Source organism: Sturnus vulgaris, chromosome 13 (genome assembly GCF_052056855.1).
Source record: "Sturnus vulgaris isolate bStuVul1 chromosome 13, bStuVul1.hap1, whole genome shotgun sequence".
NCBI lineage: Eukaryota > Metazoa > Chordata > Aves > Passeriformes > Sturnidae > Sturnus > Sturnus vulgaris.
This window is the reverse complement of record NC_142255.1, coordinates 3,567,909-3,583,430: the sequence shown is the minus strand read 5'-3', so window position 1 is coordinate 3,583,430 and position 15,522 is coordinate 3,567,909. Positions and strand designations below refer to the sequence as shown.

Genomic DNA, 15,522 nt, shown 5'->3' with positions numbered 1-15,522 from the left:
CAGCTCTCTGCTCGGGGGCTGGCCGTGCCCCGTCTCACCTCACAGCTGTTGTTTCAGCTGCCTGCAGAGGTACCTCTGCTCTCTAGGTGTGAAAAGGAGAAGGAATATTTAAGGCGGGGAAAGCCCGTTTGACCCATTGAAACTTTACACCACCCACCGTTCACTGTGGGAATGTCCCGAACAGTTAATGTTTGGGGAGATGGCCAGGGACTGTCCCCTCTGTGAGAGGAGGATGTGGTGATCCCAGGGTGTAGCTGCATCAGTAGGGCAGGTACAGTTATCCCTCACCTCCCTGCCCTGTGTGTGAGGCACACAGTTACAGTGCTCAGAGGAAGGGCAATGGAGGGAGGGTGGCAGTGTGAGCCCTTCCTTCTCCTAAGGTGGGGCTGAAGGCAGCCTCACCCAGCCCACTTGTGATACTTTTCCCTACCTCGTCAGACTGCTGGGCACCTGGCCCTGCTCAATGCTCAGGCCCCTGGGGAGCCCCCCAGGCCTCAGGGATGTGGGGGTGCCACTGGTGCAGAGGGGTTCAGCCACAGGCTGGGAGGGAGTGAGTGCAGCTAACAATTGCAAAGGTCTGGCACAGCTACATCTGTGTACTTATCCAGGGCTGCCTGGGAATGGCAATGGAGGCAGAAATGGAGCTTGGTCTTGATGCAGGCGAGTAGAGCTGGAACTGTCTTCAGCTGTGGCTTGTTGAAAAACACAGGTTTAATCCTCCTGGGACAGGTGAGCCTCAAATCCCCTTCAGAAATAATTGTGGATTTCAAGTTTGTTCACCAGGCATTAGTTGTACTTACCAATAGTGGTACAATTGTGTGTCCTTACAGCCCTCCAAGGAAAAACTGAGGTTGTTTTAACTTGAGAAGTGCCAGGAGCCCACTTCTCTTTTTGCAGGTTACCTGGAACAAACTGTGGTGGGGTTGTCCTGTGATGGGGGTCTAGGGCTTTGATCTGTCCTTTGCCAAAGACTTTAAGACTCTATGTGCTTCCCTAGCTGATCTGTTGAGGGTTATACTTAAATCCACATTAAAATCTCCCCAGAAAATCACCCAGGTCTGTGTGTGCTCAGGTGTCCTCTCATTCTTGCTGCCTTTCACCGTTGTCTTCTCCCGTTGCTCTCATGTCCTTGTAGCCTTAGACTCATTAAAGTGTGTCTGTGCCCCAGATACACGAGGTGTTAAACTTGCAGGAAATTGAGGACTAAATCTGTATAAAGGAAAATTTTCTGTTTTATTTCTATTTCATCATCAAACAGAGTATTATATACATGTTTGTTTGTCATATATTAATTTGGCCTTTGTTGATCCATTGGCTACCAGAGATGGCAAGGTGAGAAACCTTTCAGTGGTTACCTCAGAAGTGTTTCTGTTTCTCACTTCAGATTTAAGCATCAAACCCACTTGCAAAGCTCTTTCAGACATAAATAGTTTTGATGCATTTGAAGGAAATAAATTTCACAGTAGTACCTTCTTTGCAATAGGGCAATTGCAGTATTCTAAGGAAAGAAAATATCCTTCCTAAGGCAATATATTTAAAATACATAATAATAATATGATGATGATGCCAGGATGACATCTTGTATGGTAAAAATCACTGTAATGTTCAGACTTCAAATAATTGAAAAAAGGGCAAGATATCACCAGAAGTACTGGATTCACTGGAAACAAAAAAAGAAAGTTTTCTGTTTGTTTTGCTTTTTTTCCTATCCTAATAAGTCAAGTTCTACTTTCCTTTTCCCTACTCCAAGGGATGTAAGTGAATCTCTGTGGAGTTAACACAGGGGAACTGAGAGCAGAATGAGACCAAATGTCTGTGTAAGTATTGACAATTTTCAATAATAGCTAAGGATTTATGGCAGCAGTGTGGTTTTGAAAAAGTGGTTGCAGAAATAATCCAACAGTCCCCAGGACACAAACAAGGACAAATATCCAGAGAAACAGCCTGTCCACTACCATGGCAACATACTTCCAATCTTCAATGACCTGGAAGAAAAAGCCAATTAAAGATATTAGCAATTTGTCATATTCTTTTGGTCTTTCTCTTGCTAATGCTGAGCTTTTGTTTATCAAAATCAAAGGAAACAGATCAAGGTCCAGGGAATGAACTGACTTTAGGATTGGTAAGGGATTTTTCTCCTACAACCCATCCGAGCAGTGGGGAAAAATACAGTAAATATTTATTAGCTTTCTTGGATACATCAGATGCTGAGTGTGGCTGCCTGGTGTGGTGCCAGCCCTGAAGGACCCACACTATAATCTAATTAGGGATTTTTTTTTTTCTTCAATTTAGTTTATAAATGCTATTAATCTCAATGGGCAAAAATAGATGTTGTTTACTGCTGTTAAACAAGGTTAGCTTCAGAGTTCTTTTCTTATCAGCAGTCATCTTATTCATGGGTTTAATGCATATTAATACTGTTGCTTTTATTAAAACCCCTTTTTGCCCTGCATATGTTGTCTTTCAAAGTCATGGCCTTAGATTCTGTCTCAGACTGAAGTGACTAATTGGGCTATTATTGTACAGGGGAAATGTATTAATCTTCATTTGCATCTCAGGAATAATTTTTCCTCTCTCATTGATTCTAGTTACACATAGGATGTCCTCACGTCAGTGACTTTATCATCCTTGTCAGTTGAATCATGTCTGATATTAGAATATTACATATTTTCCCTTCTGTGCACACTTTTAATTCCCACTGCTGCTAACAGGAGTTGAATGCTTCTGCAGTCAGACCATTTAAATGTCCATGAACAGCTGTTATCAGACCGTTGTGATAAGGGAAGGAAGCAGAGAATAAAGTTTTGAGTCTAGAAAAATTATATGTAATATCAGAGCACTCTATGTGAAAACAGTAAGTGGATTTTCAATATATAAAATGCTCTTGAAAATTTTTCTTACTGTCAGGCAAAAGCTTTGTAGATCCTTTAACGTGCAACACATCCTTGCAAGAATTTCTGAGCTATTAGAAAACCTTTTCCTGCACTATGAAGTTGGCTTCAGTTTCAATGTTTACAAGCTCATGTCTAATGTTAATAGCTGAACTTCTTTATTTATATTGACAGTAATTTCAGTTAATAGAAAACATGAACTACTCAGCAGCATGCTCCTCAAGGGACTTGTGCAAGATCAGAAACCAGACTTCATTTAATCTGCTTGGCTGAGGGAGGGGAAGCACAGCAGAAGTACAGAACCTGGAGTCTCACTGGGGTCTGGATTAGAGAGAGGACAATGGTGGGTATGAGGATGATTTTTCCCAGTTGTGGGTGCTTGTCTAAAAAAAACCTGTGACCCACCTGAGTTTTCCAAGCATTGTTCACAGCATGTTTCAGTCAGCTCTACTGTGCTAGCTAATTGCCTGTGAGTAGAGCAGGGAATAGAGTAGCAGCAGCACTGCTTAAATAAAATATTTCTCCTAGCCAGTAATAAGTCTGGTATATATATAAATAACTCAAATGAAAGAAGTGTCAGCCCTGCTGAGGTTTTTAATCCCACCCATGGTGTTTGCCATATAGATACAGGTGTCTTAGCCCAGAGAGGGTGTTTGCAAAGGCCTTCTACCAATTTTGCTAAATCCTCCTGCTGTGCTCATTTAGGTAAATAAATACATGAGCTGCAGGTATGTTGTTTCTGGTTAACTTGGCTTGGCCATGGGTCGAATTGTAGTCTTACTGATTCATAGTGGTGAAAAAGATTCTATTTCTAACCTGGAACTGAATATTGCTTTCTTCCCCTGCCAATCACCACTTGAATGTGACAACAAAGCTTTTTTAAGAGTGTTTCATGAATTACTGGGCAATCAGCAAACTCTTTTTGTAGAAATGTCCGTGTTATTTATCAGGAGAGTATTTGCAGTTACTAAATTGCTGTTCATTAATGGCATAAATTGTTTCCTCTCATGAGCTATATCTAGAATCTCTCTAAAATCTTGACAATAGCTAGAGAGTTCAAATATGCTTTTTGAGGAGCAGTGTGTTACAGAGCAGGATAGGAGATGAAGTTTGGAAGGACAGGGATTGCTCATTTTTACTTACACTCTGGTCGTTGTCATCGCTTTTCATGTGCTCTGCTATAAAACTGACTCCATCTATTGCTTCTTGCACTTCAGGAGAAAATTTCGTGCCTGTTCTTAACCTAAAATCTCGGTGATTGCTGACATTGTCAAGTGTCTCAGAGGCTTTCATCTCGTATCTTTTGGCAGAAGCTGTATTCAAAAAATAGGTAGAGTTCTTGTAGAAGTCAGATGGCTCCATACAAGGATTGTCTGCTTTTGTCTTTTTGCAGTTGCATGGCTTTTGCCGTGGAGAATGATTTTCTGGGCGCTTCATGAAGAGATAGGCTGGGAGCCTTTCGAGGAAAACCAGCTTTACCCAGGGGGGCATAGTGTGAGTGCTTGGAGATCTGTGGTGGACATTGAGCACACACACACTGGTAACTATTGAGAAGGTCACCAGAACCATTGTAAACATGAGATACTTCCCAATCAGTGGAACATCTAGAGATGTTGGAGGGACAATTTTGGAGATCAGCAGCAAGAACACAGTCAAGGCAAGCAACACAGATATGCACAAGGTCATTTTTTCACCACAGTCTGAAGGCAAGTAGAATACTAGGATGGCTAAGGATGTAATTAGCACGCAGGGAATGATAAGATTGATGGTATAAAAAAGTGGTTTCCTTTTAATGATGAAGTCATATGTCACATCAACATAACTGGGGTCCAGAGGATTTACAGTCCTTCTTCCTGGGAGTGCTACAATGTCCCACTCTCCGCTGGGCGTGAAGTCGTCCATGCTTGCCATGGAAGTCTTCAGCACCATATCAATTTCTGTGTGGTCGTACGTCCAGGAGCGGAACTTGAGCGTGCAGTTCTGTTGGTCAAAGGGGAAATGCTTCACCTCAATCTTGCAGGCGCTCTTGTAAATGGCAGGTGGCAGCCAGCGAATGCTCCCGTTGTTCTTTACAATGGCGTTTGTGTACAGCGAGACTTCGTACGTGCCGTCCGCACTAACCGCCGCAGACAAAGGGGACAAAGGGTGAAATATTAGGAGGAAAAACATAGTTCAAAACAGAAAACGTCTGACTTTCTTGGTCCTGTGGGCCCCAGGTGTTACAAGAATCAAAGTTTGGTAACACTTTTATTCTGAAATCTATGCCGGAGGGAGTTATAACTTGATACACATTTCTCCCTATCAGAGAGTTGGGTTTTGGTCCAATACTTACAGAAAAAAGTTATAAAATTATTATTAAATACCAAATGCACACCTCTGTTTTATCCAAAGAAATCAATGCATTTTGTAAATGTTTGCTCAAGTAATTAAAGCTTCCTACATCTCTGAAGGCTGAGCAAAAATGAGATCATCCCATGTGAAAACAGAGATACCTTTGATCTGGAAAATAGCCACTGCTAAGAACACAGAGCACCACTCCTAAATGGCTTGGACAGGGAAAGAAGGACGAGCAGCATTAGTTAGCAATGCAGGGAGAGTGTAGGCAGAGAAAATGTAATTATATGGGTTATAATTTATTGTGTCTCTCCAGTTAATGTTTACTTATTACAAAACCAGAACAGACAAGCCACGGTGTTCTTAGTGCCCACAATTAATCTTGGCTTTGTATCTCTTCCAACTGCTGAACTTCCACCAGGAGAGTCTTCTGTGTTGTGATGGGCCTTTTAACTCAGGGAGAAGCTTAGTATCAGTCAGCAGTATCTTCTCATGCCCAGCAGTCTGGGCAAACAAGGTAGGGCTGTTGAAGCCATTAAGTAGTATTTGTGTTTGTTGACAAGGCATCATGGAAAATAGAGTTATTTCAGTGTTAAGGGTGATTTTTTAATTTTTTCTTTCTAGCAGGAAATGCTACAGATATCTAAGGCTTGGCACATGTGTCTGGATCAGTTAGGTTTGGCTCTGGAAAGGGCTCACCTGAGTGAGGCAATGGGTACCTGGCACTGAGCTGAGATCTTTGTAGCTAATTCATGCAGACAGTGAAACAACCAGATGCAGGAGTGAGTGGCTACAGCCACTAATAGGGGTCATTAGTTCATTGCCAATAGAATAACTATTTTTTGAGAAATGAATTGGATTGTGACATATCTATATTCCCTGAGTTAGCTTTGCCATCCTGCCATGCCATGTGCTGGGCAGACTCCTGGCTGGGAATATGTGAGTTGTGGTGCTGAGTGCCCTGTGTCACTTGGGGGCAGAGGCTGGGCTGCAGTCTCAGAGCCCTCTGCACAATCCCAGACAGAGCTGTGGGCATGGGGACCTGCTTTGTGTTCTCCTGAGCACCTTGAACTGACTGATGCCTGTGAAGCTCTGTTCCAGGAGCAGGAAATTACACAGAGCTCTCCTTCAGCTAAAATTTAATTGAAGATTTGTACTAATGTAGAAATCCAATACAGTGAGGCTTGTTCCTGTGCATTTAAGAAACCTTTTGAAACTATTCATTTCTATTTTTACAAACTATTAAATGGTATCACTTGGCCAGTAGCAAAAAGAAGCAGAGGGCAGAGGCACAATTTACCAGAACAAGCTTTGAGCAGGCAGAGTACATCCTAATCCACTGGCTGAATTATTTTGTGACTAATACATTAGTTTTAAGTGTTCATCAAATCTGGTTTCCAGTAGTAGGATTCCAAGGACTTAACTCAGTTATATATAAACTTCCTGGGTTTCCCATCTGTATATGTTCATAAATCATCATGTGTTCATGAATTCATTGGTTTTCAAAGTATCATAAAAGTATAAATTTTGATTATTTAAAAAAATTTAGTTCCTAATCCACTTCAAGGTTTTGCTTGAGACTTAGAGGGACTTAAACCAAAGCAAAACAAAATTGCCAGTTAGCTGTTTGCTTTAAAGAGGAACTGAAGTATATTTTTCTCAGCACTATAAAGCAATAGGGTCAAATGCTGACAGTTTTATTATGTGTTCATAGAATGGATTTTTTCAATGCTTTATGGAAATGGAATATAATTTGGTTTTCTACATGAATATGAGCTCCTGGAGTTATGGTATGTGTGAACTTTGTCACGGATTTATGTCCTGGGGTCAGTGGGGGAAGAAGGAGACAAAACTGTATCTCAGACCCAAACCAGATGTCTTCTTGCAACTGCACTTAGACCTACAATTTATTCTTTCCATACAGTCTATTTTCATATAAATCTCTCAGTTGTGAACCTTGTCATGGATCCTCTCTGTAACTGCTCACAGTGCAGACATCTTCCAGCTCTGCTGGAATTTCTTCAACCAGGGCACTGATGTTACTAAAATTATCTTTGAGCCAGGTAGCCCAGTCAGATACACTTCTTGCTATCTAAAAGTGACAAAATTCAGTTTTAACATTTTTCCATTTTCCTACTTCGCTGTTTCTGATGTTTATTTCTTGGTTAAAGTTTTGTTCATTGTCTGTGTAAACTACACCAGTTTTACTTACTTATTGTAAAGCACAATGTCTGGCAACCAGATGTGTTTTGCAGGTATTCTCAGCTTATTTATTCCTTCATAGTCAGAGGGCTTCCAAGCCAGCCGGTAATCAATCCACTCCTAAGAGAAGAATTTACAGCAGTGATGGGAGTGTCCAGAGCAGCACTGACAGAACAATGGTGTGATGGAGTCAAAGCAGTCACATTTGTGCTTTGCAAGAGCCATTTCTCTGTGGCTTTGTTACCTGGTTCAGCCAGACGTTCGTGGTCATGATCTGCTCCCGTTCATTCTGCAGGGAAAAACGGAGACAAGAACTGGCCTCTAAAATGTTTCACTTCATTGCAGTAAGAAGATTTCTTCAGTGGGGTTTTGAGCATGATTTTGTCTAGTGTATTTCAAGACAGACATTTCTCTGAGGTAAGATGGCCAGTCTTGTACACGTAGTAATGATAAATATAACCCCACCAATGCAGACTTCCAAATGCCTTTTAACAGGAACATTTATGGCAAGAGTGAGTGTTGTTATTTGGAAACAATGACCACCACCTTGTTAAGCTGCTTTCCTCCCCCACCCCACTTCTCCACCTGTGATTTGAAACAGGAGGGACATTTGACCATCGGGGAGGTGTACATGAGGTTGTGTAAGGTTTGTTGTGTAATCTCTCAGTTGGCAGGCTCTGCTTCATGAACTGCTGTCTCTACACAGCAGTCCAAAAGAGAAACCTCCCCGTAGAAGATCTGTCAGGAGGATTTCTGCAGGAAAAGGAGTTAATTGTCTGATCCTGAAGATGCTTGAGATTGTTGGGGCCTGGCAGATGCCCAGTTTTGTTCTGCTGGAAGAGTGAGGCTATAGAGGGATAAGGACTGGGCTGTGCTGGTCTTGATCCTGGCCTGTTCATCCACCTTGTTTAGGTCGTTGGTCACTGGGGCCTCTGGAGCAAGACACCTCCCTTTTTGTGGCCAGAATCTGCAGTCTGGGGGGACACTGCTCATGGTGGCAGTGCAGGATGTACAGAGGCATGTCTGTGTCCTGGAGTTCCCCAGGAGACACAGAGCACTTAACTAGACTCATCTGGTGCACATGGCATTGAATCCTGTGTGTACATATATTCACCTGTGTGTATCCATATATATTATATCCAGTCTGCATGTGTGTATGTAACCTCAGCTGTTTGCACACTTTCTCTTTCGTTCCAAGAGTCTCTCTCATTTCCTCTGGAATTTCAGAACATAAATTCTCTATGTCTCTAAAAGTTTGCAGCAGTCCAGTCACTAGCCTTTACATCAGTCCTGACAGGGAGGCAGTCATCTGTACTCTTTGTCATCCAGGGAGAGAGCAGCAGAGTTGAAAGCCCCAGATCAGAAATAATTATTCCCACTGCAGTTAATGTTAACCTCTCTCAGTAATGATGTGTTTCTACCTTGGAATAACTGTCAAACACATACTGACCTTGTGAGTGAAAGTGTCTTTTAGACCCACTGAAGTAGTTTTTATTGAATATGAGCAGTTGCTTTCATGAGGATTATTTTAACCATGTTAAGCTATTCCAGCCAGAACTAATGTGTGTTTTTCTTTACAACATTCCAGTGTTCTTTACTGATATGCCTGATATGTCATGTGATTTGGATGTGGCTTTGTAGCTTGTTTTCAAGCCATTGGACCACTTCAGAAGAAGATGGATTAGCATTCCACTGGTGGTGGATGGTGTGCACTGTCCAGGACAGGTCCTGACCTGGGGTAATTTACAGTAGCTGTACTGAAATCAGTGGAATGATTTTGAATTTTAGCTAGATGGAATTCTATTGGATGGAGATCTGGCCCCAGTCCTTCGATGCTTAGGCACAGACTGATTTCCCCATTGTGTCTCCATGGTGAGGTATAAAACCAGGAAATTGCATGTAGGGGCTCTGCCTATTAATAGTGTTACACAAATGAGAAAAGAGCAGAGATGTAGCAATACCAGTACAACTCTGACTTGGAGTGCAGTGCAGGTAGTAGTGCATGTAGAGGCAGAGGCTAATTTGAACTTACCACACTGATGAGCTGTGCCAGGGACACCTGCAGCTCTATGGATACCAGCTGGGAGGAGTTGACTGCTGGTCGAATTAACTTATTGTATCTGTCAGGACTCAGTAGGTGGTTCATTAGCTTTTCTTCAGCATCTGCTGCCATGCTTCCTGTAGAGCATCACAAAACAGCATTATGGAAGGGAGACTAAAGTGACATGATGTAGGAGTCACAGAATATCTGAGCATCAGATCCTCTTTGGGAAATAATGACAGCTTTTGATTTTCTAAAGGCTGTAAGTTTGTGTGAACGGGATATGGTGCTTGCACTGATATCTGTTCTGCTGAAGTTGACAGTCTTTCACAGAGCACACATCAAAGTAGATCAATCAGAACCCTTTTTGGGTTTTTTTGCAATAAAATGTGAAGCTCAAATTGGTAGATACTTTTGGGATTACACTCAGAAATAGAAACTGGGAGCAAACCACCCTCTGAATAGCAGGGGAAGAATTATTCTATGATCTAAAGGGAAGGGTCCAGCTGTGACTTCTCTCTTTAGTGCTATAGGAGACAGAGTAGCAGGTACACATACAAATTTAAAGACTGATTTATGAAGAGAAAACCTAGGGATAAGCTGTAGGAGTCATAAAGGGTTTTTTAATGACTGGGGACTCTCTGGTAGCTAGTGATGTTTCTGTTTCAAAATTTGAAAACACAAGGCAGTATGTTAGACTTATTTCATGTGGGAGTAAAACCTGACTTGTGGACTAGTACAAATACTGTAAATCTTTGATTGCCAAAGCTGGAGTCCAGTGACTACAAAATATAGTATCTACAGATCAGTATCAAACAAGCCTGAACATTCCCCTTGGAGCAGAGAAGCTTCTGGCACAACCCCAGGCTCGTTTATTGTGTTCTCATGTTCTTTGTGTGCTTTTTAAAGTCATCCCAGTGGACTTTTCAAAGCACTGTTGACCACCTGACAATACTGATGAGCAAGGTCCTGGTAACATCCTGCCAGCAGAACTGAACCAGAGACATTGTGCTGTGTGTTGGGCAGTTGTGTGTTGTGATGCTGATGAAATTACAGTGTCAGTGAAAGCAGGTTCCCATGCAATTGGCAGAATGTCTCTTCCATAGAAAAGGTCACCTAATTCAGCTCACCTAATTCACCTCTAGATATTGCAGAAATGAGGGAGTGTCCTTACAGCATCCTTGCTTCATTATTTCCCAGAGCAGTTCCATACAGTAAAAAACCACTGGCCATGCAAGTATTTTAAATCTGTGGTACATTAATTTGTTTGGTTTTTTTTTATGTTGTAGCATATCCATGGAGCCTGAGGAAAGGCAGACACCAAAAGGCCAGGATCAAATTAGCAGCCAAAGTTTGTGTGCATGTCTGGAAGGTGCCACATTTGCTTGTGAACTGGACTGAGCAAGTCTCTCTTGAAAGTCGAATTTCTTCTGAATCCAGCTCAGGTTAAAAAAATATCCTAAGACCTTCTTATTTCTGATCTAGTGAGAAAGTGGAGTGAGGTAAAAGGAAAGATTATCAAACAGAGATTTCACATCTAAGAACAACTTTTACTCAAGCTCTGTGGAAAGGTTGAGGCAAACACCAGGCTTGATTTAATTCTTGTAAGGCCAGCATGGGCTGTGGCCTTGTAGCCCAGATTTTTCACTTATACTTAACTATTACATTGTTCTTCAGAATAGGCTTTTCAAATACTTTCCAAGGCATTTGGGAAAACAAGTTTGGATAATATGTGTTTGTTGGGTCAGTTTGTTTTTTGATTCACACTTGCTTTGTACCTCCCTGCAAGTCATTATAAAAGCCCTGTACCACATGATATTTTAACATGACATTTGTTCTCAATGCAAGGTGCCTAATCAAAAGCTTATCAAGCTAGAGCTATGCTGGGTCTTGCTAAGCTTCAGATTCTGGGGTGAGTTTTTTGTGTATAGCAATCAGGGTAAAATATAGATTTGATACTGTGAAGAAAACAGGGCCATGTTCTAGGAATTAATCCTCTTGTGGTTGTAAGGATAGGTTAGAAGTCCTGTGGTACTAACAAGAGAGAATCCTTGTTAAAATTATTTTATTGTGTGGTTTGGTGGAGTTTTATATTTGGTTTGTTTGTAGTAGATATTTTTCTAGTAGACATTCCCACTGTTGCCTATATAAGCAATATAAGCACATGGCTATAATTCAAATATAAATAAATTGTCGGTTGGTTTGTTTCATTCAGTGGTCACTGAACACTGTGAGCAAAGATGTGAGTTCTTGTTTGAATTGTTAACTATATTTTCAATGCACTGCTGCCTTTGTCTGTGAATATTCCAGCACAGGGAGTATTTGCTAAATAGGGAGTAAGAAGTAGGAACTGTAGAATATTTGCAGAAAGCTAATTTTGGATTTGTAATTAGTTTTTACTCTGAAACCTGCGTTTAGCAATTACAGTCGTCTGGTCTGCAAATCCAAACATGGTGTGGGGTCTGCATGTCTGATGAGAACAGCTCAGATTTCCCAGAACTGACTGTTAGGAAACTTTATGGGCATTAATGACAAGCCATTACTTTAATTATAAAAAACATTTATTCAACAATGAATCCCTTTGAGAAATCATTATTTGTTCCTAGTGAAGGCATTCCTTCATAGGGATAATCCTTTATAAAATTGCCATTCCATTCCATTCTTTGGAACTCAGTAATCAGAAATAAAGGGGCTCACTCACTCAGAAGCCTGTATCACACACCACTAGATGTCAGCCCTGCACTGCCTTAAAACCAATCTCTGTGCAGACTGGGGAAAAATGAGCGTTTCTTGTCTAATTTTTATAGTCTACTTTCCATTAACAATCTACATATAAACCAGATGGCACTTAATGAGAACAAAATTACCAGGCATCCAGTTTCATCTTTATGTGCATTGTGTGTCAGTAGCCAGGCCTTTGAAATGTCTCTTTTTCCTCTCAGGGCTGGAAGAAATGGAAGTGCAGTTTCCCCCACAAACTGTTTTTTTTCCAAATAGCAGTCATCACCAGAGATGTTGCAGAGGGTAGACCGATGCTTTTAACAAATGATTTTAACAACAATGATCAAGCAGTCCTAATTTGGGAGTGGAATATCTTGGTGTACTGAAAGCAGTAATAAATAAAGCCCACTGGGGTGGATCCTGAGCTGGATAAATTGTTTCAGCTTCACTGAACACGCTGCACATCTGCTCTGTGACAAGGAGAGCAATTGCCACATAACTTGCAGTGCACATTCCTCAGTAAGTTTGTTTTCTTTGTGGGACTATGAACATTAAAAAAAAATTATGCCAAGATGCTTCTGATTTCACAGCAGGGGAAACTAAACCACAGGCTTCATTCTCTCTGCTGTGGAGACTTTCCTTTTTACATAGTCTAATTTAAATACAGAGAGTGAAGTAACTAGACATCCTGGGTTATGCTGTTTGATTTCAGTGTAATGACAAGTTTATTGTAGTGACTTTTACAGAAAAGAATCAGGAGCAATGCTGTGAGATACAGGCAAGTTCAGTGTTATCACCATCTGCATTTCAAAATGTAACACAAGACATATTTCTAGTGTTTCTCTGAATTCAGTTATAGTAATAAATGTGAAATATTACTGCATTTCACTATATTACTGAAATAGTATTTGTTTAGAAGTAACGTTGTAGCATGTGTTTCCATTTTAGTCCTTTACTCTCACAAAAAAAGTGACCAAGTTCCCATCTGTAATTGGGAAAGAGCAAGTAAGAAGCAGCAATGAAACAGTCCCATTATCTTCTCTGAAATGACTTCAGGATGTTGTCACTTCTCAACATACTCTCAAGCAAAAAGATTTTCACAACCTCTTAGAAGAACACAGCCGATTTGGAATGCTTATTGTTCCAATGGAAGTAGCAGTGAATTTACTGTATTTTAAAGAGCTCTAATTTTTACACTGCAATTAATGCAAATAAAAAAGGAAATACTCAAGGGTTAGAAGTCTATAATTTAAAAATCTAAAGTGGGCCCTCACTCTCCTTTTGTTACAAAGCAGATGTTTTCTAAAGTTGTCTTTCAGGGACAGAAGAAACAAAACGAGTGTGGAATGAAAAGGTAAGAATGGGAAGTGTGTGATCTGCTCTTGGTTCAGTTTCAGCCAGTTTCTCTCAGAGCACTTCAGTGGAGCCTCTCCATGGGAAGAAGCTCCCGTGCTAAATGCACTATTTTATGCTGCTCTCAGGCTGTTTGTGTTGGCTAAAACATATCCAAGAAATCCTGACAGACTGAGGGAAACGTTCTTGCATAAAAAGCATAAATATATGCTTTTCGTAGCATATATTTACATATGACAATTTAAACTGCTTCCATTCTAGTTTAAAAAATTTGGAAGTATGAACTTTGCAAAATATAGAAACTTGAGAAATTAATGGTAGAGGTATGAGATCTGTCATATTTATGGATCATGTCATGGTTCATTTTTTCACCTTCAGCACAATATCTGCTTTTCTTATCACCGATGATCCTGGGAGCATCTAAAGGGATATTATTTAGTGATTATCATTGTCATCTCCTACAGTTATATAATTTTCTATCCAACCTGTCTGTCCGTATCCATCGTAGTGTATGTACTGATACCAAACAAGCCCAAAACAGCACTAAAATAATCCATTTTATACATCCTCTTAAAGTCAGCAACCTCCCGAGGTGACGGCTGTGAATTGTCTGCGAGCTCATGTCACTGTCCCACCTCGTACCCCCAAAAGCTCTCCCTGTTCTGAAACTGGGTGAGAAAGAAAAGGTCACTTACCGTTCAGACAAAAGGAGCCCACTACAAAGAGAACGAGGGTGCACATTTTCCTCATGGCAGTAAGGAGATGTGGCTTTCTGTTCTTCAGCTTCGACAGCTAGCAGTGGGCTCTGCTGGCAGGGATGCTCAGGGAAGACATGCAAAAGCAAACCTGAATCTTGGAGGTATGAAATGCCTGGAAAGAGACAGACAGTAGGACCTGACAGAAGCGTTCTGCAAAGGGGAATTTTCGTGAGCATAGTGGTCCCTCCCCCTTTGCAGCTGTTTAAAGAGCTTTGTGAAGAGGAAAAGCAAATAAGAAGAGTGAACATAATGTGATAACATTGAAAAAGAGGAAATGAAAGAGCAAGCTGAGGGACATGATGTGCAAAACACAACTGCTTAATTCTTGCCACTAGATAACATTTAAAAGGCTTTCTGATTAATGAGTGCAGTGGGTGGGAATAGCTGTGTGGGGAGTGCTGGTTACAACTTTGTGCCATAAAACCTCTCAGTATCAATAAATTATAGCCCCAGCAGAGGGTTATTTTCTGTGTCAAGAGAGAGTTTATTTCCTCCTGCCAGCCCTTTTCCACTTTCAAGGCCTGCACATGTGATCTCTTTAAACTAGAGCTCCAAAAACTTTCTGAGAGCACCAAGAGAGAAACAGAAGATTTGTTGGCATTAGCATCTGATAGGATTTTAAAAAGAAAGATAAGCAGTCTGTGGTGAAGTAGCAGTAGGGATAAAGACACTCCAGAGGAGCATTAGAGAAATTCTATGGAATTCATCTTTTAGAGCTGAAGGGTTTAGCAGACTGCAGAGTGTCCCGTGTTCTGGGACTTGCTGTGGGAGGATTTGTGTGGAAGGAAGGGGCAAGAAGATCTTGTGTCCCCTTTGCAAGCACTGTAGGACAGGCTGAAGTCCATGGATAGAAAAAAAACAAACGAACTTTGATCCCCTGTAGCTTCTAAGCTTTTCTATATATACATGTAATCGATTTTGTTTAGAGGTGCATTTATTGTATTTATGCCATTCAAATATCTCAGATGATAAAAAGTTCTGCGAACTGTGTAGTGAAATTGATGGTTGATAACTTCTGTGTACTCAAAAAATTTCTCAGCACATTGCTGCCTTGTTGTTAAACGTACCAACATTTGTGTGCTGGCTTTGCTGCAGATCTTAGTAAGTTGAGCCTGGTATCAGGGGTCATCTGTGCAAGTTCCTGCCTGTTATTTTCAGTCTTTTTTTCTGCTTCCATCACTTCCTTTTCTCTCTTATTCACTATCCATTAGCTAGAATTGAT

At 41.0% G+C, this 15,522-nt stretch overlaps 1 protein-coding gene across 2 annotated transcripts; it reads right to left on the bottom strand.

Annotated features, from left to right (window-relative positions):
* Window positions 1-1,214: 1,214 nt before the first annotated feature.
* CHRNB4 (cholinergic receptor nicotinic beta 4 subunit) lies at window positions 1,215-14,664 on the bottom strand. Of its 2 annotated transcripts, XM_014879108.2 has the most exons (6): window positions 14,238-14,664; window positions 9,460-9,605; window positions 7,672-7,716; window positions 7,438-7,547; window positions 4,035-5,007; window positions 1,215-1,985 (listed from the first exon to the last, which is right to left on the bottom strand). In XM_014879108.2, the coding sequence occupies exons 1-6, from the start codon at window positions 14,290-14,292 to the stop codon at window positions 1,845-1,847; spliced, it is 1,470 nt and encodes a 489-aa protein (XP_014734594.2). In that variant the 5' UTR covers window positions 14,293-14,664; the 3' UTR covers window positions 1,215-1,844. The 2 variants fall into 2 exon arrangements, with proteins under 2 accessions (XP_014734594.2, XP_088028480.1); XM_088172354.1 differs by lacking the exon at window positions 7,672-7,716 and having other exon boundaries at window positions 14,238-14,620.
* Between the last annotated feature and the right edge of the window lie 858 nt (window positions 14,665-15,522).